Source organism: Lichenostomus cassidix, chromosome 8 (genome assembly GCF_008360975.1).
Source record: "Lichenostomus cassidix isolate B80296 chromosome 8, HeHo_3.0, whole genome shotgun sequence".
NCBI classification, from domain to species: Eukaryota; Metazoa; Chordata; class Aves; order Passeriformes; family Meliphagidae; genus Lichenostomus; species Lichenostomus cassidix.
Window position 1 is genome coordinate 10,173,785 of NC_139489.1, and position 26,428 is coordinate 10,200,212.

Consider the following 26,428-nt stretch of genomic DNA (forward strand, 5'->3'; position numbering starts at 1 on the left):
ACATCCTGTTCACTGCAGAAACTCAGCAGTTGCTGTGCAGTGTAGGATTTCATGGGCTGTTTTCTACAGACACTTACTTGAACCAAAGCAGAATGAGAACCCATCCCAACCATGTGCCAAACTCTGCTCTGAGCACAGCCCAGCAAGGCACAACTGAGCTTGTGCAGAACGTGTGTGTTGACACTGTCCTCCACTCTCATCTGTTATGTGGAACACATGGTGCCATTTCCCTCCAAAAACACCATCCATCAAGTCAACTCCCACGGCTGCCTCATCTCGTTCAGGCCAGCGATGCAGCCTCTCTCCTCCCTTCACAGAAAACTCTCATCCTGGCTTGCAGCAATTGCTCACCCTGACTGCACTGAGCCCACCTCAGCTCTGCTAGGACAGGCTGTGCCCCCCACAGAAAGTCCTTACCGTGTCCCCATCCTCCAGTGAAGCCAGGACGAAGCAGCGATAGCTCAGGTCTTGAGACAAAGGCTTGTTGTAGAAACCTTTGTAGTTCTTCTCGTCCCCCAGGGTGAAGGTCTCAGGCAGCACATCCACTTGAGCAGCAATGTAGGGCTTGAGTCTGTCTGCCTGGCGTCGCTGCCGCCTGCTCTGACTCCCTTGGCTTATGGCCTCCAGCAGCTGGGGACAAACAAGGTGCATCACTATTGCTGACAGCGTGACACCGCCTTATGCTGTCACCCTACTGACTGTAGGACCTGGCAGGGGTAAAGGGAAGGGATTTGGGTTTGATTTGTATGTGGTGGCACTAAGAAACCAGAGGCAGTATTAACCATTTAGGCATTGCTGGGGCATCTATCTGCAGACCCTCACTGCAAGAACCTCCACTAGGATCTCAGCTTTGGAAGCATCCTGAATCCTAGCAAGCTGGCATGGTGAATGTTAGGGCTGAGACAGCCTGGCTGTGACTGTCCCCCTGAGTTACGTATCCCGATGGGCTGTGAGGGGACCAAGTCATGTTCTGTGGCCTAAATATTGGTCAGGACAGCAACTCCCACTCTCTAGGGACACCGGGTGTGAATTACAGCTGATGCTGATGTTTAGGGAAAAAGTGACATTTGCTGTGTCTTTCCCTTCTGTTAGTGGCTCGGTGTCTCGCCTGCTGCTGTGTTGCAGGCAGAGCTTTGTTTAAACCACACAGAATGGTAACAAATTTCACGGGATGTTCATAGTAAAAACGGCAAATTTCACAGTCACAAATTCATGAAAAAGGATATAAATGCACAAAAATCCGATTGCACTGCTAAGAATGACTCTCATATGTTTAAAGATCTTTTTTGCCAATGAATAAAAGTGAATATCAAGTTTGAAAGAGAAAATTCTAGTTCAAATTGAAGAAGGAAGCATGAAATATATTTCACACGGAAATCTATCTGTGCAACATTGTCAGGGCAGATGGGGAACATCAGAGCGGTAGGGACAGTGATGTACACACAAAGTCATGCTGCTCAGCTGGGTCCTCCCTGAGGAGAAAAAGCTGTGTAAGAAACCCTCACTCCTTTCCCTCAACAGTCCATCCTTGCCCTCTCATCAATACTCACATAGAAGCAATTAAGAAAAGCTATAGCTTGTCATTATAACATCACCAGAAAAAAAGGGGAAAAAAAGAAAATAAAAAAAGAGGCTGGAGAAATCTCAGTTTCACAAATGTCATTGTAATCCCAAGGGGAAAAAGCAGAAAGATAGCTTTTGGAGTGTGGAGTTTGCTTCCTACACCCATCTCTTGCATCTGGATGAGACTACTGCTGAGCTCTTTGGGGCAGAAAGCAGAGCTCTGTGTGCATGGACACAAACCCACAGGGCTCCAGTTGTGGTTAAGGCTGCTAGAGGCTTCTGCCACTTACACACGTAATACACAGCAAAAGACTGCATCAAAAAACTGCTACGCCTGCAAAGTTCAGATCCTGAAAAATTAGAAAATTAATATTGCCTGTGCAAAATGAATTCAGCTGTCTTAGGTACGTGCATTGTGCTGCACCCTTGACTGCATAGCCACAGACTATCTTTTCTGTAAGCCCCCTGCTTTGTTCAATACACAGGACAGACAGTGTTTAATCAAAGAGCAGATATTCCATATTTTGTTTTTTCTTCTTTGCATTATGCAGCCTGAGGCCTTGTTTATTGCTTACTATTCAAATCCAGCTCTGAAGACAAAATTAATAATTTCCTCATGGGCTTTTCTATGGTGCTGATCACTATACTATTACAAGTGCTTCACAAACATTAATGATCTTATCTTCCAAACACCCATATGAGTCAAGATAAAAGCGATTAGCCCAATTTTACAGATAGAGAACAGAAAAACTGCCACATTAATGTAAAAAAAGTCCACTAAATTTGAATGTCAGATTGAAAAGACATCAGCTTGTTTTGTTTTTCAAGAAAACTTAGTATTTTCTTTATAGCACTGACTGTATCCAGCTCTTATTGACTTTCTCTGCAGCTGGGGATGCTTAGGCTTTGCAAATGAGAGCTCCAGGATCTCAAACTGAGCACTCCAAAAAATCACAATATGCAAGACACTGGCTGCTAATGAAAATTTTGGCTTAAATCATTTGCCTGAGGCTGGATGAGATACAGACAGAAACTTATTCTTTTGACAGCTTTCAACCACCTAAAGTTGAAAATCAAAACAACCTTCCTCATCCTGGTCTTCTTTTTATTGTGACATCTGTGATGCTGGAAAAATTCTGCAGTGAAAAGATGCAGGAGACCTGTGGGTGATGGTTCTCCATCACACAGTTGTGCTTCATTTGCAGAGCAGAACCACCAATACATACTGTAGAGCTGGGACTTTATGAAAAAGACTGTGCAATCATATAAATAAAGCCAAGGGCTGACTTACAGCTCCTAACAGTTTGTCACTTCTGAGTGCTTCAAGCCTGCAACTTTGTTCTCTTAGTGGATCTTTCTGTGGGTGATTTCTTGGAATTTTTCCTTTCTACTTTGGGGGTGGTGGTGTGTGTGGGGAAGAAAGAGCCCACAAAGCCCTTGTGTGGGAGTCTCCTGATACCTGCTCATGTTCCATGCTTTGGGTGTCAGAGCACCCCTGTACAGGACAAGTTGCATCTTGGGGTAACGGCTGATGAATGCTCAAAGCCTTTAACAAGAAAGTGTAAAGGGAGCTTTGCAGGTTTAGTTTAGATACAAGAGTGAACTCTTTATCTACGTTGCAGGCTTAGGTCCTGTCCAGAGGGAAAAGCCTCCTGACAAAACAGCTTAATAAACTGAAACCAATACTTTTCTCTCCTAGCTTGTTTTCAATATCAGCATGGTCATTCCATCTGAAAAAGGCTGCAAGGACTGTATGGCTTGAGACAGGATCTGTCCTAGTCAGAGCTCTGAGACATTCAAGTGCAATTTCCTAAGGGGGGACGTTCTGGGAGGTGACTCCTCCCCAGCCTGACTCCAGCCTCCTTCCAACATGGTGTCACCAAGAAAGGCTGAGTGGGCACCATCCCACAGCCTGCCATTTCTGATGTGCAGCTTGCACCTCTGTCATTGCATCCATGCTGCTGCCAGGATGCCTGGGCAAAGTGTGCTGGGCTACTTGGGAATCACTTCCATCACAGCAGCTGCTACAGGGTCCTACCTGGTCCAGCTCCATCTCATCAGGCGTCCGCCACCGAGCAGTCAGGGTGCTGGTGCTCTGGTCTGCTGGCACAACCACGATGTAGTACCACCTGGGAAGGAAGGAAAATATAAGTACTGGACCCTGAGCCATGTCTATGGCAGGTCACTGAAAAATGTGTGCCATGCGCTACCAGGATGACCTATTCCTTTCCCTGCCCTTTAAGCAGCAAAAGGGCTCAGTAAGGAAAAGGCTGGTTTTCCAGCTGCACCAGAGAAGAGAATACTGCCATTAGCACTCATTAGGATAATGAAGATCTACAGACTGTGCTCCAGAGGGTGGTGTAGGAGCTGTGAGAAGGACATTTATATAATCGGATTGTAGCAAGAACCCTGGGGGAATTGTGCTTCAGCGCAAGGATACCACAGTAACGAATAAGACTTCCACAAACTCGCTTTTTTAATCTCCTTGAGGCTTTAGGCATTATTTATTTAAAGGATATTATACAGTGTCAGAGAAAGTCCCTCCTGATCCTCAACTATATTTTCGCTGGTAGCATCTGGAGTATACCCACCAGGGTGAGGGCAAACTGTCAGAGAATTGTCTTAATTTTATTACACATCAATATTTGCTCAGAAAGAGCCAACAGCGTGATCCCATGTTATGGGTAAATGCCTGCCTCTGTACCACAGCCTGCTTGGAAATTGATTCCCAGGTTACAAAATCCACAGGTTGGCAGAGCTCTGCCCTGCCTTTTTCTCCTCACCTCTAGCCCCCCACCCTGTCTTCTCCAGCCAGGCATGGCACCTACCGAACTGGCACAGTGGTCTGCACTTTAGGCAGAGTGAGCGTGAATTTTCCTTCCTGTATGTACTTGTTTGTGGCAATGGGTTTGCTTTGCAAGACATCAGGAGCGGTGCGGATTGAGACGAGGTGCTGGAGTCCCCCTGCACTGCTCCCACGGTTCATTAGCACAAAAGAATAGTCTGTGTCTGGCTGGAGGTCACTTATGAGTTTCTTCATCGAGTGGCCGTCCACCTCCACACTCTGGCTATTGTACAGAATCTGAAACAGCAAAAGGACATGTTCATGCAGCTGACAGCTGCTGCAGCAAACGCACACTCAAAATAGCAGCGCTAGAGATGACAGTTTGGCTCTGGGCCCTCCCTCAGGTGGTTTGGCCACTGTATGCTTTGTAAACAGCCATAAATCTTTAGCTAAAGAAGAGCAACCCCCAGCAGAGGGTTGAGCTGTGCTCCCTGTACCTTGCAGTGATGGGGCACAGAGGGGTCATCTCAGCCCAGGTGGCCAGTGCCAGTGGTGAGGCTAGTGGTGCCACATGCGCTGCTTTTCTGCACCTATTTGGGGGAGGAATCCAGATGGCTGTGCTTTGCCCCTGCGTGGAGATGAATGGGTTTTTGTTTCCTGTCTCACGAGGCTACAACACGCAATAGGCTTGTGGTGTAAAATCCTTTCTGCTTTAAATTGGTGTCACTCCCAGGTCTACCAGCAGATGCCTGGTTGGATGCTTAATGCAGATCATCCCCCTCCCAGCAAGGTGACCGGGGGGTTACACGCCTCACCAGTGATCTGACAAATCCGGCACAGGGCTCACAAATTGGTCCCTAGAACGGCAGCTCTGCAGGTGTGACACCCCGTTGTCATGGCAACAGATGCTGGCGCCACACAGCCGTGGGCAGGAGGTCGGAGCTGCTTTTCCCTGCTGTGCCTGCAGCGAGGGGCTGCGAGCAGGGCAGGGCAGAGCCACTGGCAGCCAGGGGCAGTGAGCAGCCCCCCCCACAGCTTCCCCCTGTGGGCCCCTCAGCTAACAACATTTTCTCAATGCCCTGTTGCAGACATGCAGGACCCCCACCTCCCCCCAGGCCCAGCAGCCATGGGCACTGCTGGATAAGCTGCACCCAACAGCCCTGGGAACCTCAATCCTGATCCTTACGCCAAAATGCTGGGTGCTACCTCTGCAAAGCAAAACCTCACACAGTTCCCAGAGACACATGGGGTGTAGACAGCCAGAGTGGCCATAGGTTGTGTCCCAGCTGTGAAAAACCAGCACGTTTCTTTGAACCAGGTGACTGTCCAGCATGGCAGGGGAGAGTTGGATTCCTGACAGCGATGCAGAGACACAGCAAGCCAAAAACTGGCAATGGCAGAGCTGGAGCATGTTAAACCATGGCAGCTATTAGGTGTTACAGACAGGGGTAAAACGTGCTTGTTCCAACAGTGGCCTTGAGAGGGAGAGAACACAGCTCTGTGGAAGAAAAATTACTTGAAATAATTTTTCACCAGCTGTGCCCACCGTCCAGGCTGACGCAGGCAGCAAGGGAGGGACCACCTTTCCTTCACGTCCACTTTTCAGCAGGTGGCAGAAATCTACAGAAAGCTGACAGCTTTCCAGGACAAGGGCAGCTGATTAGCACTGCTCTGATGTTCAGTGTTGGAGCTGGGAGAAGAGAGGCCCTGGAAAGATATCTGAAGGACAGTGGAGCACAAGGACCTGGCTAGGCCTGGAATTTGCGCTCAGCTTTTGTGTTATCCAAACTGCAATACCCACAGCATGCTTCAATCCTCTTCCTGTCACTTTGCATGGCAGTCAGGATAGGAGAAGAGCCCCAGCATTTTTGCTCTTGAGAAAAGACTCCTAACAGATAACAGCAGTGAGGAGCCAGCCATGGAGAAGAGATGCAATCAATCTCATTTGTTGACATGCTCTGGTTTTCAGGAATGGACTGCAAAAGTAAGCACCAAGTAACTAAAGTAACAGAGGTCTGCAGGGACAAAGGCCCTGCTGCTGCATCCCACGAGGGAAAGGCAGTCAAAGGTAGCATACTAGGGTAGCCAGAGGGAATTGTTCTCTGTTGCGACTCCTCTTAACGATATTCCCTCCTGGGCTTTAATCCCTTTCTCCAAAGTGAGTGCACAGGCTGAGTGCTAAAATGAACGAAAAATCAAAATGAAGAAATGCTTCTTGCAGCACTGGAATATCTGACACAGAAGTAGGCACACTGAAGACAGGACTATTGGACTTCAAATCATCTTAGCTGTTTTGCTGTCTGGACCAGCACCACCCTTTGCAATCACATTGCAATAGTAGAGCTGCAGATATACCAGACGCCAGTAAGTCAGGCCATGTCCTGGGGGAGCAGCCAGACCTCTCCTTCATGTGGTGCCATACAGATTTGAACACAACCAAACTCCCAACACTAAGACCTATGCTGAAAGGACGAAAAGCCCACAGAGTTCTGCTGCCTCTTGGATAAGATTTCTCATTATGAATTCTTCTCCAATAAAGGCATCACAAACTGTTTCTCTGCATGCTCTAGGGAAGACACCCACCCAACTGCCTGCATTTGAGAATGTACTGGGGACAGAGACATTTTTCTAGAGCAAGAGGAGGCAGAAGAGATGGTCAGGCATTTCAGTTCAGTTTCCCTGCCTGCTCTGCATGGTAAATGGCCAGAACACAGCCTCTGATTCAGTGCTGACACCAGATGATGATTTTTATTGCCATGCATGGGAATTTGTATCCAAAGACAGTGAAATTGGCATTTGCAATGCTTTCCTGAAGCATTCTCTGCCATCCCACCTTTTCACAGCTGCTGCAGCAGTTCTGCATCCCTTTACCTGCCACAACACATTGTCCTCTCAAATGTTATGCACCATTAGTTAAAGCCTCTACATAAACCTCACAATAACGTAAGGGCTCAGAAACAGTCATTCATGTGCAGCTGGAAGATGCCCGGAAGCTCAAGCAGGAATGCTATTTAGAGGTTGCATCATGGCCCACTGGTAACTACTGGAGTCAGCAGCAAATCTGGCCCAAGGGCTCTGAACTGCCAAACAGTGCTGACTAGCCCATGGATTGCTGTAAAATGTCATCTGTGCTGCTCCTACCCACAGGAGAAGATTTGCAAAGCTAGGTGGGTCCAAATGTCACTGCTGAAGGTCTCATGCTTGATTTCAAGGCAGTACAGAATGTATTGAACTAAAAGATGAAAGGACACATAGTGTGCAACACTGGGAAAGATAATGACTCGATGGAGGAAGCAGACAAGCTGGAGTATTTGCAGGCAGGAGTAATTACTACATTCCATGAGACACACTGTAAGAAAACACCGCCCAGCACTCTCAAGGGTTATTTCCAAACCTGTATCATTATACTTTTCAAAAGGTGCTGTTCCTTCTCCTCATTTCTAAAATACCTTGTAATGCTGCCTTTAACCAATATATCCTCTGTCCCACTCTTAAGTTGAAGAATGTGTCTCAGGAAAATGTACCTTCCCCAAGGAGAAGGTTGTATCTATCTTGCACTTTCCATGAAAGCTCCAGAACAGCTTTCTGCAGGAGGAATAAAAAAAAACAATAGTGCCTCTGCTCCACCAAAACTGCTGGGCAACATTTTACAAGGAATTTATCTCCCGGACCAGAAGAAGCTGTGAAAATTCCCCAAAGAGATCTCAAAACTTCATTATTGATTTGGCAGCAATGAAAAATCTTAAGGTCTCAGTTCATCCTCTAATAAAAAAAGCACCAGTCCTGCCTATGCCTCACTATTCATTGTCGGAACAATATCTACTTTAATTAAATCTGTTAAAGTAGAATATGACACCCTTTGGGACATAGATTTAGCATGAGACTGTTTATCAAGTGTAGATAATACTAATTGTTCCCATGGAGATTTATCTGCTATGCTAGTTACAGTATTAAGCTCTGGCCTCAGCTTCCCATGTGCCTGAATTAGAAAAGAAAGGTGAACCTTGTTTATAAAAATATAGAATCCTGAAGGTTAAGGATTTCTTTCAACTGGCACAATCAATGAGTTAGAGCTGACCCTCTTAGCTCCTGGCCTTGACTCATGTATGTCTGCAAGTCTGGGAATATTAATACAAAGAAGGCACTATTAGAGAAATATCCTTGTAACACTCTGGTTCGCATGGCTGCTCTTAAGCTAGCAAGTGGCTAATGCCATCTCCTGTGTCAGCTGAGGGTTAACCCACAGCAGGGGCAGACCCTGAGTCACCCTGTGATAGCAATCACAGCTCTGCAGCTAGGAGAGGAGACACACAGGGCGTCAGCATTACATCCCTGGCTCCTGGCTACCTCCAACCACTCCACCATGCCTGTGTGATAGTAATGCTCCAAAGGTCACACTGTCCCTTTCCAGCACTGTGCTGTCAGACAGCACTGTGGGTTTTGGGCTGCAAGACAAGGCAAGATGAAGCACTGTGGTTCTGCAGCAGAGTGCCTAGTAACAGGGTTCTGTGAAGTTCCTTGAAGCCAGATATCTGAACACTGATCCTAATGTGCCCTACATCTTGGAAAGCTTTGAATATCACAAGGTCTTCACAAAAGCCTTGTCTGCTTCAGCTAAACTGTGTATGTTAACAAGTGCCTGCTATTGATCAAGGTAATTCAGCTTCAGGGTTTAAACAAGGAGAGTTAGTAACAGGGAAGGGGAGGTGCTCATACACTTTGACGTGGCTGCAGTTCAGGATTTCCCCTCATTCCCCTGGCCATGGATCCCCCACAGCTTATGCAGGCCTTGCATTTGCACTTTAGGCACAGCATTGCTGGGGGCACATGCAAGGAAAAAGGGAAGTCACACTGCTTCCACCCCAGCCACCTTTGCAGAGACAGCAGATCGGTGCTGACTCTGGGAAGAAAATCTTTGATGTGACATGTTGGTCTTATTTCTTACCGGAGGGAAACTGCACTGAGATCTACAGAAATTTCCACCACATTCTAGTCTTTTACCCATGTAAGTGACACGTACTGGGGGTCAGAGAAGAGCAGGAAGGCATTGGGTGGTCAGTGCTGTCTGCAGCCGGCTGGATGACACCACATCCAGAATTGTACTGCTGAAAAGAGAGCAGCAGCCATTCCTGCCAAGGTCCCTCTGTACTGACATATCTTGTGCTGCTCACACCTGTAAGACCTTCAGGAAGTTTGATGATGCTTCTCCCTCTCACTCCCCGAGATTATGCATCTGCCCTCATGCTCTGCAGTAACTCATGAAGGTGATATGGATGTTTGAGACACAACACTTTGCAGAAGGTGTTAATTCTTAGTTTCATTCACTGGCTGGTTTTCAGACCACTTTGTCCTGCTAACTCTTATGATTAGATCAAATTTACAACTTTGCACACTTCAGCTCCATATCAGGCATCAGGACAAGCTTGTGTGACCACCATCACAGAGCTATAATGGTCAGCCTGACCAACAGGATCGAGTCGATGTTGCTATCCACTGTCCTGCTCACTGCCACAGGTGCAGCTTCCTGTCCTCCAAATCTCACTCTTACCTTAAAAGGCACTGCAGATTTATAGGACTCAGGCACTTCCCAGCTCAGCAACACAGACGTTTTCATGACGGCGTTGACACGGAAGTTCTTAGCAAACACTGAAATGAAAAACAAGATATTTGAGAACTGAAAAGCCAAGTCAGGAGGGAGCCAGGCATCAGCTCGACTCCAAGTCTCTTTGTCTAACTCAGCAGCAGAGGTCAAAGAGTTCAGTTACAGCAGAGAAGTAAGAAATGAGAAGAAGAGAGCAGCAGCCTTTTACCAAGTCTACAGTCTCCAGTCGAGTTCTGCTTTTGGACTATACTTTTTAGCATCACAGAATGGAAGTTGTAGGCTGAACTGCAGCCTTTTTCTACTCCATTCCACTCACTCTCTTGGCCCTTTATCATGATCACTGAACAGCAATGCTGTTCAGGTACTGTGTCTGCAGATGATCCCACTCAGCCACCTGCTCCAGTTCAAGCAAGAACCTTTCATGTACACATAAAACATCCCAATGTGCCAGTGGATGCAATTAAGGTACCACCAATGCCCCTCTCCCCCCATATTGCAACATTAGAAAATCTTCACTGAGCCTCCCCTCAATGAACTCGTTTTACAGTAGGGAGCCACACAGTACCTGATTGCAACAGTCAGAGCAGAGGAGAGTGAAGCCTCATGAATCAGAGCAAAGATCCCTGTCCTGGAGGCAGAGCTTGATGTTAGGGCTTGTTAGAGGGGTACTTACCTTGCTCTACAGGCATGGTCCGGGACTGGATGCTGGGACTGAGTGGCCCAGCCCCCTTATTGGTGCGAGCCCTCACTTTGATGTCGTAAGTGGTATCAGGCTTCAAATTTGTCAAAGTGATACTCGTGTCCTTGGTGATGTTAACCAGGTCCAGCTGGCTATTTATGTCCCTGTATACCACTGTGTAGTTGACGATCTTGCCGTTCCTTTCTGCCAGGACCGGGGGGTCCCAAGCAACTTCTGTGGTGGAAGTGGTGAGACCCACCACACGCAGGTTCTGAGGGAAGCCGCTTGGCACATCTTCAGCAGTTGTGATCTCCTTCTCAAACTCCTCTCCTGGGCCAGCTCTGTTCTTGGCAGACAATTTGAAGATGTACGTGGCCCCCTTGTGCAGGTTGGTCACAGTGTAGTGATGGTCTCTCTTCCCGAAGTCTATCGTGTTCATTTTTTCCTCATCCAGACGTCTGTACTGCAGCCGGTAACCCAGCAGCTCCCCTACCATCTCCTTGGGTGGGTGCCACTGGATGAGGGCTGTGTTCATGGCTGTCGTGCTAATCATCATGGTGGGCTTCCCCGGGACTGCAACATAAACACACAATGACCATCTATAGCCTGGGAGGAGGGGAAGGAAGGACCGCTTCCGTGCTGCTCAGTCCATGAGGATTGAGGAAACTGGGAAAGTTCAGACAATAGGGTGAAGAGGATGACAGACAATTCACAGGGATAGAGGCAGACTGACCCTAATCCGGTGGCGAGGGAAGCTGGAGCCAGCCAGCTCTTAGTTGCAATTTTCCCATGTGCTGCCATTTAAACCGGAAATAAATTCAGCCATATTCAGCCCCAAAATTCATCCCCTTTTACAGGAAAGGTTTAAGGTAACTCAAAGCATCATATTTATCTCAGAGAAGATCTGAATCCCGTCCTCCCAATCAGTGGTCTTCAGACACTCCAGCCAGTGCACAGCACCAGGCCACGCTGGCCCTGGTGCACTGTACCGCAACAGACACCCCGAAGCCCGATTCCAGCGCCCTGGTCTGTCTGGAGGCAGACAAATTTCATCCTGAAACCTTGCAGTTTTACCATCTGCAGAGGCAGCGAGCAGAGCTGGGTGGGCTGTTTGCCACCAGAATACATTTTGGTTTAGTTGAGGAGCACATTCGTGATGTCAGTGTCGATGTGAGAGGTGAACACAAGCATTCCACAGGATTTTTGCTTATGCTGCACAAGTCAAGGGGTGTTGCCGTCACTGGTTAGGAACTGATGGCTTTAAATTGATGGTTTAATACCTTGATCTCCTTCAGTTAAAAAAAGGATGGGTCTTCACATCAGCTCAGATTTGTAAACAAATCAACTGATAGGGAAGATACTCAGAATCAAAGGCATGGGGCCATTGATATGGAAACAAAAATGGGATTGCAGCCAAACCTAGTTAAATATCCTTGCATGGTTATGAAATGTATGAGCCCACAGCTGAGCGAGCACAAGAGAAAACCGTACTTGCCAGAATTATGCCCCGATTTTGCCATCAGAGGGCGACACCAACGCTCCCCTTAGAGGTCAGACCTACAGCCGAGCCTGCACAAAGGCAGCCCTGAGGGCGGTTTTGTAGGTATTTAGGACATACAATTACATTCCCATTACCAGTGCCATCCTCCTTGCACTCAAAATACATTGTCTAACAGCAGCTAGCATTAAGGGACACAGTATTTTCACAGCTGATTCCAAATATTAACCTTAAAATGTGCATCATAACATGGGAAGACCCACTGTGGTTTACAATACAACACTGGGATGTTTAGGAAGCTTTTCCTGTTTATAGGACAGCTATAGCAATTTGATGAACAGAGCATACATCATGGCAAGGCACTAGGGAGACAGCATTTGAAATTGTGACAGTGGAAACTACCTCTGGAGCTCCCCATATGCAGTGTGGAGGAGATAGCAAGCTGTTTCTTGTTTAAAAGCACCAGGAACAAATGCTCTCAGTTTGCACAAGCTGCATTCCCACAATAACAAGTGGTAAATACTGTTCCCGTGGCTGGTGTGAGGAAGCAGCAGGATTATCAGTTGTAGGACACGTCTAGTGAGTGGAAAAGGTGAGTGGACAAGACAGGGTTAACTAGTTGGTGCCACTGCCAAAGGGACGCTTGACCACACCCGGAGGGAAGTGCCTGATGACTCCTGGGTGCCCCTGCTCCAGGCCGAGGCTCCTGTGTTGCTCTAGGCACAGGTACAATCTACTGAGACAGCAGAACCAAACCGGCTGGGATCACCAGGACCTAGAAGTTGTGTCCGCAGCACTTCTACGTCAGATTGGTTTCATTCCAGGTGTTATCATGGTTCTAGGACCAGACAGGCTCAGCTGTGTAAGCCTAGGGAAACAGCAGTATCAATGGCAGGGGGGAGCTGAGAAGCACCTCTCAGGAGCCCTCTGTGCCAGGGGCCACTCCAGGCAGTACTGCAGTCACCACGGGAAGCAAGAAATGGCATTTGCCTACAGGAACAAGGTGAGGACAGGCCAGGATTCCAAAGCTGAGGGAGGGCCTGGACTTTCAGGCTTCCTCTTCCCAGGTCCTTGGACTATGCAGATGAGCTCAGACTCATGAGTTTCAATGTTCTCTCACCAGCCCTGGCAGCGTCTCTCCATCTGTTTGCTGCACTTTGCTCAGGTGATCCAGGGGCAAAGCCTGTAAGTATGGGCTGGAGATCACAAGAGTTTGTACCTCTGCAGTGTCTCCAACCCTCTTGCTTCTTCCTGGCCATGGCCATACTTCCCATGCACCTCTTGGGAGGCTTTACCACCACCCCTATGAGGCTTTGACACCTGCTCCCCACACTCACCTGCACCTGTGGTGGTGATGACTTTGGGCTTGCTGCGGGCACCATCTCCTTTGGTGGTGTAGGCAGCAACTGTGACGGAGTAGGTGGTTTCTGGCAGGAGGCCTCCAATGACTGTCTCCTGGGAGCGCATTCATGAGGCAGAGAAGAGGCAAACGAGAAGAGCAAATACTTGTTACTGGAGTGAGCAAAAGCAAGCCACCAGGGTCAGTGTCGCCAACAGCAACACACTGACAACACTCACTGGCTCACACTCATGCATCGTGCTCAAACACACGTCGCACAGAGCCAGCAAACAACTGCTGCCACTCCAACACTCATCTGCCTAATTTCAACCCCTGCCTTTAACACTTGGCCTTTCCAGAGACCCACCAGCAACCCATGTCAGCAGCTGTGCTCTCCCACGGCTTCTGCCAAGAGGGAGACCTGATCCAGATATGGTCTTGCGTGAAAGCTAAGTCAGAGGACTATGGAGCTGTGAACCAGAGCAAAAGCCAGGTCACCTGGCTATGTGAATCTCTTGGGGGCCAATTCCCGGGTTTTTTAATTTGTCTCTGGCAGCAGAGCTGTGGGGAGCACAGGGAGGCAGTGCAGGGGTGGGGGGCCCCAGGCAGGGAGCACCTGCAGCTCTAAGCATCGTGTTCACCCTCCTTGCCAGGCGCTGGGTTGCAGGGGTGGGATGGGTCAGTGCAAGGCACTAACAAGACCTGGAGGGAAAACCTGCATCGTGGGAGGTCTGGGAGGGGGCGGACTCACAGGGTGCATCCTTGCATACTCTGGCTTTCTCTAGGTAGAAGGAGGGAATGGCTTCGAACTTCAATTTGAGATCAAAGAGGGGAGCATCGCTCCTCCCTCCTGGCCTCCAGCAGCAATGTGACTGGTGCCAAGCCTGGCTGGCCAGGTCTGCAAACCAGTGAGCACAGTGAGCTCAGCAGCTCCAAGCAGCTCAGGGCAGGTACCCCTGAGCAGCTTTCATGCTGCCGTGACTGTGGGTGTGTCTGGACCATTAGTACTAATAACCCATTGGTTCGGGGAGCAAGAGGTGACCAGGCTGGAGAAGGGGCTGGGGAAGCTTTTGGAAAGGAGGCAGAGGCTCTGCATTGGTTATTTAGCCCTTCAGACAAGAAGAGCAGAGATGGAGAGGGTGAAGTCTGAGCTGCTGAGAACAGGCAGCGTGGGCACTATCAGAATCTGCTCCAAGGGTCTGATCTCTGCCCGGGGAAACCTTGCCAGGTTGAGGGGTATGAGGGGTGCCTGTGATTGCTCTCAGAGTGCAGCCAGTCTCCCATCACTCACTCACACAAACACCCACACCAATAAACCTGCTGATTTCCAGTCAGTGCTGCTGGTTCAGATTACCTGCCCAGGCTTACTCATCAAAATCACCCTGTTACCATTGCAGAACCAGCCAGCCCAGAGAAGTATCAACAAGCACCAACAAGAACCCCGCCAAAATCACCGTGTGAACCAGAGTCCGATCCCAACTCCGCCCCTGCAGCAGATCATGTGTGCGGGTGAGTGGACGCACAGTCCGATCGGTGCCAATGGACCCGCGGGGAAGCACTCTCACAAAACCTGCAGACTCTAAACATCCCAGGAGAAATCACTCCTCCCAAACCCATGCAAAGAGAAATTCTCACGCAAAAGCATGCCACCGGGAGCAAAGCAAGCAAGCTGGGAGGAGGGGAGAGACGAGGGATGGATGAAAGAAGGTCTGATTGCATAATGCAAACACAGTGCTGTCATGACAAAGCCACTCCGAGCAAGAATCCTCTGTATAAAGCAGGAGGAGAAATGTGTCGTGCTGGGGAAGCTCACAGTAGGGCACGTAATTGAATTGCTGACTCTAAAAAGGTCATTTTCTAGTTTGTTCCTCCAAATTTTTGTCTCAAAATTATGTGGGAAAAATTGAATTTAACTGTTTAAATGCGATTGTTTTCTTATTACTATCTGTGTTTCAACCAAAGGTCACGGTTGAGGGTGTAGGTTATTTCTCATGACTACGATCAATGTGGTTTAAAGATTATGTATCTAATTTTACCATGTAACTTGGTGGGCCAACTACTGCAGGATGAGCCTCCTGAGTCGATCACTTGAACCTGCCTAAAACTGCACTGCAACAAGCTGGAAATACAGATTATAGGAAATGTCAATTGCTTTTCTGCATTTAGGAGCAATCTAAATGCCAATTTTCTCTGGATTTGCTGCTTGTGGAAGGTTTCACAATGGAACTCTCCAGCCTCATTAAGGGAGTGAAAGGAATGTTTTGACAGTACTGTGTCTACAAAATTCACAAATCGATTTACCAAACCCCTCTCTTCCAACCTGGAATACACACAAGTGGTACTTACATGGTCCACGGAGTCCTCAGCTCTCCACTGACGGGGGAGAAAGGAAGGAGGAGAGAAAAATGGAGACACAGAATTTTAAGGGGCAACGTGTAGGAAAGGGATGACAATGACGACAACAGCAGGGGTTAGCAGAACTGGGTTGGGGGAATTACAACACTTATACACAGAGGGTCACTCAGCACAGGCTGTGCCAAGGGAAGAAATGGCATAGAGCAATTTTTGACATGCTGCTAGCCTGCGCAGTAAGTCTGAGATCATTCACACAAACAGACAAAGAGCTTCCTTCTCACTTGGGTGGAGAGGTCACCCCTTCCTTTTTGTACTTTGCAATCTTTCCCCCTTCTGGCTATGTTTGCATTTTTCTGCCTCTTCCATAAGCAGAAGCAAGAAGGGGTAGGTTGTACCAACTAGGCTCTGAGGGTGACTGCTGCCCCACAGGTCAGGCACACCAGTTTTATTGCCTAATCTCCAGTTTCTGTTCTAGTGATCCTCCAGCCACCACCTCCTGTTGAGAGCCAAAGACTTCAACACACAAAACTCAGAGGGCACTCTGCAGGGAAGCACCAATGCTATAGTTCCAGAGCTTCTCTTTCCTGTATCATTTGCAAGAAAATGCTCTGGGGACTTCAGAAAACCGAAAAGTGCCATCTGTCATCAACAGTGAAAGAGAAGCTGAGATCTCATCCAGAGCTCCACACTAAGCTGCTGCTCTCCAAGAGTGGTCTGTGGCTTGGAGAGAGGTTCAAACTTATGCATAGCTGAGGAAACAGCTTTCACTCCCAATTACACAATACCAAACAGCAAACACTAATTTGGCAAGTCCAGCCCTGCAGGGAAAGCTTCTGTGCAAACCATTTCCCACCAAAAGCTCACATGGATTCCTGGCCATGGCAGCCTTAATACAGGCTCTGAACTTTTTTGGCTGGATTTGGGGCTCTAAGGCATCAAAGCTGCATTGGGATGGTGAGACTAAGTAGAGCTTGGCTGCTGCCACGCATGCCCACAGCAGTGTTCTTTGTGGTTGGTGCACCAAATGAAGGCTTGCAGAGATCACAGTGAACTCTCTCAGCCAAGGTGATGTGTTACAGCTCACGTTACTAAATCTGCCTGGAGGAAGCACCAGTCCGTGGGTTCAAGCACAGAGATGAAAGTCAAGATAGGTATTATTGCCCCTGACTCACAGTGTGAGCCCTGGCAAACCTTGCTTCTGAGCCTGACCTGCCAGCTGTGAAACTGCTCACATACCAACTTCCTCAGGAGCCTGGGAAGCTCAGCTAACACTGCTGGAGTGTTTGGGAACCTGCAAGTGCAACAGAAGTACTAAACGGCATCAAAGCTACAAGTTGCCTTTTGAACTCAGGCTATTTGAGGTGCCTTTTGCAGGCTGCAGCCTATTGCAGTGGCATAGTACTCAACTCAGCAGTAAAATACATGGCATACTTTCAAAATATTTGCTATTTTATTCTCTAAATTCACAAAGAAGAAACTATTGGAGAAATGTTCCTCTAAGATTTTATTATCGTTCACTTATTAGATGCCATGAGACTGCAATACAGTTATCCCCTAAACCATCTTGACAGTAAATTTCAGCAACAAGGTCAAGTTGCCCCTAAACACTTCTTATAAAGCCAAGACCCTCACTAAGTATTATGGTCACTAAAAGCTCTCTTTCCACACACATCTCGATGCTATTTCCACTGCCGCACACTTAGCTCAACCCGAGTGAGTGCTGTTGATGTCCCACCCATGCCAGCAGCCCACGCCATGATCAACAGCCACACACTCCACCCTGCTGATCTAAAACCTGGCAGAAGTCCTGCCACAGGAGGGATATGAAGCCTGGTAGCTCTTCCTCCAGGAAGTACACTTCTCCTACAAAAGCATGTCCCTGGTGGGTGGGGGCCACGTGGATGGGAACACCCCAGCCTGCCTCCATGTAGCTACAGGAGCAGCAAGTGACACCCCACTGCAAGGCACAGCGGAGCAGAGCTGGGATCAGGGGACCTCTCACATCATAGCAGGGAATTTATCACGCACCAGGATTTTAAACCAAGTGTTTAATGTTCAAACTCTGTTTGCTCTAATGTTTCAGTGGACTTTAATCTTGCATTAGATCAGAGTGTGAAGAAATGCCTTGAGATCTGTGCTAGAGGAACAACTGTGAAAAGCCAGGCCTGCATAAATACCTTGGTAGAAATTCAGTTTCATTACAAGAATTTAATCTACAGATCAAAACATTTCCTTCCTTAAACTAGCTCAATTGCTTCTTAACTGTTTAAGGTTGGTCAGTAAGACAAATTGATCTGAAAAGCCCAGGAGCAGTCATAAAAAGAACTGAGAGAGGGCTGTGTTCATGAGGCAGGATGGCTCTGGGAAGTGCTAAAGCTAATAGTGTGTATTTATGGCAGCTGCAATGCTTTAATGTTTCATTTTACACTTCAACACAGCATAGTCATGTCTCACCAGGGAATGGCTGTTTTCCCTGACCAAGGCTCTTGCAAAAGACAGATTCAAGCCTTCAACAGTCCCAGCTAGGGCAAGCCAATATTGGTTTTCCTGCAGATCCTTCTCTTTGCTTCAGTGACTGTGGTGCAACAGTGGAACTCCAGATGTAAACTCAAGTACTCAGTCTGTGAGATGCAGAGGGGTCTGAGGGTATCAGAACTTCACCTTGGTCCTTCATTGAAGTGCCTCTTGGGTGATGCCTTGCAGTTTTGTTCCACTTAGGAAGCAGAGAACATCACACCTCCATGCCAGACTCTCACCTAGACAAGTACACGTGTATGAGATGTTCCAAGTACATTCATATAAAGATCCTTGACTATCACCCAACTAAAGAGGGAGGCTGTAAATTCCTCTGTCTTGTGCCTGGGGTAGGCACTGCCCAGGGAGAACAGAAGTCTCTGCTTTCTCCTTTGATCTCAATCCAATACCTTGAAGTGATTGCTGTTTCTTCTCTCTGCTCTTCTGGAGCAAGCTGGTGGGATGTGCACTCAGTCTGCACGCTGGATAGAGAAGTGCTGCCTGCAGAGACCACACCATCCTCCTGTGAGCCTGCAGCCCTTCTCGTGGGCAGCACATACCTTTCCTGTGCCATGATTCTGTTTGTAGAGCAGGAGAAGGTGGCAGGAGTCTCTTGTCCACAAAGCCTGACCTCTGTGTAGCCAGCTGTCCCCAGCCAGCCCTGCCAAGTTCTCTGGGCAGGCTGGATCTGCAGAGGGCTGCAGGCAGCCAGGCCAACATTCACACTGTGTCCCCAGAGCGATGCAGGCAACACACTCTCTGGCAAATATGCTGCACAAGTCAAAGGCAGGAGCAGTTGCTGAGGCTACATTGCAGCATGGGGAGAAAGCCCCCACTGAAGATGTTCCAGTCTAGGGACAAGCAGGCTGGGAGCAGGACACAGTCGACCAACAGCTACATTCTTGCAGGGTCTAGCTGCTAATCTTGTAAAGACCACACAAGTCGTGCTTGCATGGGAACCTGAATGGGAAGGCCTGTACTCCCTGCTGCCTCCTTTGTGCCCTGTGCTCCAAACTCAGCATAGCCACCTGGTGCTGCTCAGCACTGAGCTCTGGAGGGCACATGGGATGGGTTCCTGGGAAGGGATGGAGGGGTTCAAGCCCACTGCCCCTCCTAACATGCAGCAGCTGCCCAGGGATTAAAACCAAGAGGTGGGCCCCTGCCCTCTCCCATCAAGCCTAATGCTTGTGGCCCATGGCCCTGCTGTCCCTCGCTCCCCTGAGCTGGTGAGGACTTGTAGTAGTGGTGGAGTGCAGCTGAGATCCTGCACTGGGCTCCTTTCAAAAGCCCTCTCTCGGTGCTTTGATGTGCTGTATGCCAGACCCAGGGCACAGAGATGAATCTTCTGCCTTTGTCCACCTCGGGACCCAGCTGAGCCATGATAGGCATGGCCTGGGTAGGAGGTGCTGCAGGTACCTGATCCAGCTCTGCAGCTGTACACACCCTGGGAGCTCCTCCACAGGGCAGGGTCACATTTGCTTGTCCATCAGGCTGTCAGTAGGAGGTGAGAGCTCAGACTGGAAGGCACACAGAATCCTGACAGAGGTAATCAGTCACAGACGCAGCCACAGAAGGGAGGGAGAGGCCTCAGCTCCATCACAGGACTTTCTTAACAACTGATTACTCTGCCCAGGCAGGAGGCTGTAAAATAAAATGTGATCTCTCCAGCACCAGGGCCCCCACGTCTCTCCTGATGTTTTAGCCCTTTCCGCTCAAACGGTTTTGAAAGCTCAGAATCCATATTATCTGCATAGCTAACATCTCCATTCCCTTGCCTTTTTCCTTTCATCTTCGTTTACTCTCTCTCCATTTCTCATCTTCAATAAGGAGAAATCATGAGTCAGCTTTAGTATCAGTGTCTTCACACTGCCTGCAGGAAGTAGATTATGTGGTACATACCTATTCAAATCAGCAGACAGCCTGGCTAGGCAGGAGGAGGGCCTCTGCCTACCTGTCCAGAGATTTTCTTCTCTGACCCCAAGATTTTCAATCAGTTTAATTCTCTCCCTGTGGACTGGTATAAATGTTTACGAGTGTTTACAAGTACTGAACCATGGCCATCTTCATCCTATGACCTTCAGGGGCAGGTTTTCCCGTGTATCTTTTTGTTTTCTGTCATAAAAAATAACTCTTGCAGGACTACTCGTCAAAGTTTCATCTAGCTCTTTGCAAAGACACGCACTGCTGTACTGAAAGATGGCAGCTCTTACAGGGTTCTTCAGCATCTGGAGCAGATGTATTTCATCACAAGCACAGGTCATGCCTGGCTTCTCACTCTTTCGGGAAATAGAGATCTCTTCTGCCAAGTCAGTGAAACCTCTTCCCTGTGGGTCATCATTAGTTTATCCCAAGAGTGACATGACTCTTTCTGAGTAGTCGCTTCTCTGCAACTATAATTTTCACTTCCACCCAAAATTACAGTGGATGAGTTCAGCACCATACACAGCAGGAAAAATATTACAGAAATCAAGAACTTTCCCACATAAATTCACCAAATATGGAAAACTGGTAAGTGGTCTGATAGGCCAGGAAACTTCCAGGAACTTGCCTCCTTGATGCACACACATTCAAACTAATGCAAAATCCAGCACTCCTTCAAAAGTTTCTGGCTCTGGCATCCTCATTCTGCACATTAGCATGGGATTTCTCCCTCTGAAATGTATGAGTAAGGAGTGAAAGCAGAACTGGCTGGGCAAGCATAAAATATTTGAAAACACCATGAAGAAATACATTGCCAACTTCGCCCACCTACACTTGGGACCAACCCATTAACTCCAAACTACAGCTGAACAACACAGCATCAATTTTTCAAACAATACAGAAGATTATATTCCCCTGGCATAAGTAAAGGGCAGTAAGCAGCTTGTCTAACTATTAAAACCAAGCAACATGTGAAACATAAACAGAGACATGTCCCAGAAAACACTGCAAGGACCCTCAAAGTATTTTCTCTCTTTAAAGTTTTCCCCTTCCACATTATTACTGAGTTTTATCCTTTGGAATACGAATGGGGAGTAAAGCTGCCTCTGTGCACTGCACTCCCCACTGACAAACGCATAAATGATTCACAGCTGCATTCAGGAGACAGATCAATTAATCGTTGCAGCTCTCCAGTATTTATATTGGGCATCATTCAAGTAAGCCAGCTCTGAATCGATTCCTCGTTGCTTCCAACAGCAGCAGATCCTGTTCTTCATTTATATGATTATCTTTGTTGAGAACAGCATGGGTCATCCACGATGAAGGACCCCTGCTCCAAAGAAGAGTTATGTTTCATTGTACTTGGGGCACCAAAAACTTCCCTGGACCTTGGGAAAGAGGCAACTATGCATTCCTGGGCTGTGCAGAGTGCACAGCCATGCCTGGAGCAGTGTGTGGGAAGAGGGCTGCAGCTCACAGCCAGTGAGGTGTCCAGGAGATTGCCTAAGTATGAACAGATTTTTGTATGGGGATTGGAAAGGACAAAGTCATTTACAGGGGATGTGGGCCTCCACCTAATTTTTCTTCTTCCTCCCCAGCCTTTCCCAGACTAAGCTGGCTTCACCTACAGTTTTGTTTCAGGAGGCAATGCAACACCAAGTCCCTGCCCTGCAAACGAGGAGGGAAGGGAGGCTTTGCTGAGCCAGGAGTGCTGTCTTGCCTGGCCTGCTGTGCCCATGCAAGGGTGCAGAGCCACCCTCATGCCCCACAAGCAAGCAGCACCCAGGTGGACTCTTTGCCCTGAACATCATCAGCATCGTAAGAGAAACAGACTCAAGGCTTATTTAAAACTTTCTAACAGTTTATAAATGGACTGGCAAAGTGCAGTTTGCTCCAGCTGGAGTCTGCACAGGATATGGCAGACAGAGACTAACATCTCAGAGAGGGGGTAAGAGAGGAACATCATCCAATACATCATCTTTTCTACAGCAATCTTTGCCTAATTAAACTTTTTACCCATGTGTAAGCCACAGTTTAGGGATAAACTGCCTTGCTCAGGCAGGCTGAGTCCCATGCTCTGGAGCTGCAAGAGGAGGCCAAGAAATACTTGGATCAAGCCAGCCTCCCCCTCTGCACGGAGGGAAGGTGCCATGCCCACCAGCTGGTGGACCCCACACTGTACCTGAGCTTCTGACAGCATGACGTCCTTGATCACTGGCTGCCCTCGGGGCTCGTTGTTTTCCAGCTTCACGTAGGTAACCTGATAGCCGCGGATCTGCCCATGCTGCTTGTTGGAGATGGGCAGCTTCCAGCTCACCCGGATGGCAGTTGAATTCACAGACTCCACCTCCACCTTTCGTGGTGGGGCACTGGGCACTGCAACACACATGGGACAACAGTCAGCAGGTACCACACAATCACTGTCACTACCTCTCACTCCTTTGTTACCTTCCCTCCACCCCACTGTCAGGACGGCCCCACTGGCATGAGTTTCCTGTATCTGCCCAGGGCATCCTACTACAGTCTTTCACCATGACCACATCCCTGACCCCTTCCCTCCTGCTATTCTCAGTAGGAAAGAGCATAATTGTAATATGCAGGAGCACTGCTAATAAAAGTCATTGTGCTGAATCAGACTCAAGATTCACCCATCCCTCTTATCTCCAGCAGTAGGGGAGCAAGAAGAATACAAGAATATAGCAGAATATAAAGCATATGGTGATCCCCTGCAGCTCAGGGTGCCCTGGGGCACAGGCAGGGGTTTTAAAGCCTTCTTTGCATCTTGCCTGACACAGCACCTCCTCTCAGACCCATCTGAACACAGCCCCACATAGCCTAACTGGGTGCTGAGCCTGTTTTGCAGGGAGCCCTGGTACCTGCCACCAGCCAGAGCACACACGTGCTCTTCCCCTGTGACAGTGAGAGGTTAATGAGGGGGAAAAGCACCATCCTAAAACAATAACCCAGAGCTCAGAGACAGCAGTCACTGAACTCAGCCAGATAAAGGGGCCTGTGGGGATTGTGACAGCTCTGGGGACGGTATTTCATGCACGGCTAGCTGAATGCTTTTTGATAATAAAATGAAAAATTACACTGCCCAGAAAATATCAATTTTCTTGCAAGGTGAGGCCCGTTTAAAAATGTATTTATACCCTATTTACCATTTGGAAAAAATTACCTCCTTATTACATTTTGCTCTTGCATTGACTGTGACAAAAATGTCAATTCTAAAAAATTAGCTTCTCAGTTGCTCCTGGAAAACTCCTTCCAGCTGAAGCAGCTTGGAGCAGAGGTGTGCATTCTCTGTGGTGGATACTGATGCTATGCAACTACCTGGTACCAAGTGACGGACCTGGGCTTCATCCTATCACGTCATCTGCAGGACCCTTTGCAGGACCCTTTTCATGTTCCACTGGCCTGGGAAAATCCAAGGGTTTGGAACCTCATATGCCCCAATTTTCAACACAGCAAGAAATCAGTATCAGGTAATTAGGGATGGATAGCTGACAAGCAGATGTAATAAGCATTGCTACTTCAACCAACTAAATGGGAAGAAACAGCTACCCAGCAGGTAAGCACAATTTTTAAGCTGCAGGGCAATTAATTATTTTTCCCCAGATGTCCTTTGTAATTGTAGATAATTTAATAAAAAAGAGAAAGGAGGAATGGAACATTTTAGCACTATGAAGCCAACTCAAGGTATGGGAATGGAGGGGGCTGTGCATAAACAGTTACCCCCTTCTGCCTGGAGCAGCCTATGCTGTAATCCACAATTCACTTAGTGCAGTGACCTTGCACAAGCCACAGGGCTCTCCTGCCCTGGCAAGACACCTGCCCACACACACAGCTGGGAGTCCAAGCGGAAAACAAGATCCTCCCTGAGAACCAGACAGAAGCTGTGTGTCAAGCTCTGCTGGCACGAGAAGGCAGAAGGCCTCGGCAGGACATGATATGGGCATGTTGCAGGGACACAAAAATATATGAGTATGAGCAGACCACAGTGTTTCGAGGAACTCTGTTCTACCCCAATATGGGAAGTATGTGCTGCATCTGAGATCCAAAATAGGGGAAGTTTAATTTGTTTTCAGACCACAGTTTAGCATTTCTCATTCCTTCATCATGGGTATCCACTGAGCATCAGTATGTCAGAGGAATATAAAATCACTCCTGACAGCTAAGCTGGAATGTCCAACCACAGTGCCCAAAAACTAACTGAGAAAGCTTGTTGCGACATTTCTGGGGTAACAGCTTCCCCTGGGCTACAACTCTGCTGAATGAGAACTGAAGCAAACAATACAGGCAGCAGGACACACACAGATGTGTTTGCCAGCCCAGGAATGCAGTCAGCAAGCATTCCCAGACGCCACTTCCAAAGCCATGGAGACATGGGGGACAGTGGCAGCCCATTTGGGGAAACTGTAACATGCTGGGTTTCAATTTCCTACACTGACTGGGCAATGAAGAGATCATGCTTTCTTTGCCTGGATGCTCCATCTCTTTCTTCTCCCATTAAATCTGCAGCTTTCTTGGGTCAGCATGAAGTCATGGGAGCTCCCACTGTCACCCTGAGCTCTGGCACTTTCAAAGGAAATGGCTTAAATCATGATGACATAACTGACAGCCCTGCTAATACAAAGCAATTTCTCTTTAAAGCTGTCATATCCAGTAAAGTGCTCTGTATGTGTGGTATTCTGACTCTTGAGAGGAAGAGCAGCTTTATATAAGCTCTGGCTTGCCTGGAAGCTGGAGCAGGAAGCAGCTTTCCTGAAGTATCTACAACTTTCAAATGGATTTCTTTTCCCCTCTTTAGTTTGTGGGATTTCAGGTCAACAAGTAAACTTTAAGTCCTGATCTCACAAGAGAAGCCTTTGGCTGAGAGAGCTCATTCTACCTTCAGCAAAACGGAATCTGCCACCACCACCCACTATTAAACCACAATGGAAAGCAGAGCAATGCACAGGAAGCACTGCTGACACAAACAAGACCCTGTGGGATCATGCTGGGGTACCTGACACAACCTGGAGCTAGAGCAGGGGCCAGCAGAGCAATTCCCCAACCCTGCTCCAGGACAACTGTTGAGACCCACTCCCTGGAGCATTGCTCCTGACAGCCTCTGGTCCTGCCTGAAAGGCACAGATCAATATCCTTACTCCCTTTCCCCCTCCCTTCCAGCAATTCAGCTAGGAGAGTCTTGGTTAACCCACGGCAGTAGCTGAAGGAGCCACTCAGTAGCACCTACCATCTTCATCAGTGCGCACGTGCACAGGGATGCTCTCCGGTCCTGGCCCCACATCGGTGTGAGCCCTTACCCACACCTTGTACTCGGTCCATTTCTCCAGGTCCTTGATCTCCCAGCTGGAATGCTCCCGTCCAATGCCATCCACCACATGCTTGGTGTTGTCATCTCCTTCCACTGCCTGGTAGGCAATGGAGTACTGGGTGATGACCCCATTGCGGCTCTGGGCGGGCGGTGGCACCCAACTTACCCGGATGGTGGTGGAGCTGGTGCTTACACACTCGACTTCTTGGGGTGGGGCGGAGGGGGCTGGGGATAAATAAATGAAGTGGGGAGATGAAGGGAAATGAATGGAAGGACAAACCAAAATGCACAGGGAACTTTTACCCAGCCAACGGAGCACTGAACATCCACATGGAAAACTGCCTGCCATCCTCACAGATCATCAAAGATGGCACTAGGAGAGCAATTTGTATTTTAAGGCCAGATAAACAGCATGGAGATGGAAGTGCTGTTCTGCATCACAGAACACTTCTTCCCAAAGCAGTTCTGGACACTCACTTTTACCAAACACAACAAATAGCAGAAAAGGAAGGGGGGCGTGTGGAGGGTGATAGAGAGAGACTGGTAGGGAGAAGATGCTTTCAGTGAAGATCTGAAGCAGATGGAAACCAGGAGAGGTAGGAAGCTGCAGAAGGCAAGAGTGGCAGAAGGGAAGCTCACACACCAGATTGTAGGAAGACTTGTGAAAACTCACTCCTAGACAAGCAGAGGAAACAGAAGAGGATAAGGAAAGCAGGTGACTGAGGCTGGAGGTAGTTTGTCCTGGTGGGGTTTGAAATCATGACCATCAGCTGTGAGCAGCATCCTAACCAGGTGGGAGCCAGGAACTATGTGGGAACAGGAGGTAATGTGGTTGTGCTGTTTTGCACACATC

The 26,428-nt window shown here is 48.3% G+C and overlaps 1 protein-coding gene across 10 annotated transcripts in view; it reads right to left on the reverse strand.

Moving 5' to 3' along the window:
- PTPRF (protein tyrosine phosphatase receptor type F) overlaps window positions 1-26,428 on the reverse strand; it is a 377,255-nt gene that overhangs the window by 38,115 nt on the left and 312,712 nt on the right. For 5 of the 10 annotated variants that reach the window (XM_085067811.1, XM_085067816.1, XM_085067812.1 and 2 more), the window contains 9 exons: window positions 25,495-25,800; window positions 22,438-22,631; window positions 15,813-15,839; window positions 13,465-13,582; window positions 10,624-11,202; window positions 9,897-9,994; window positions 4,392-4,645; window positions 3,602-3,692; window positions 418-630 (listed from right to left, as the gene is read on the reverse strand). In XM_085067811.1, the coding sequence (XP_084923937.1) occupies window positions 418-630; window positions 3,602-3,692; window positions 4,392-4,645; window positions 9,897-9,994; window positions 10,624-11,202; window positions 13,465-13,582; window positions 15,813-15,839; window positions 22,438-22,631; window positions 25,495-25,800 (1,880 nt within the window). The remainder of the gene's footprint in view (window positions 1-417; window positions 631-3,601; window positions 3,693-4,391; window positions 4,646-9,896; window positions 9,995-10,623; window positions 11,203-13,464; window positions 13,583-15,812; window positions 15,840-22,437; window positions 22,632-25,494; window positions 25,801-26,428) is intronic. The other 5 variants (XM_085067815.1, XM_085067813.1, XM_085067817.1 and 2 more) reach the window with 4 other exon arrangements.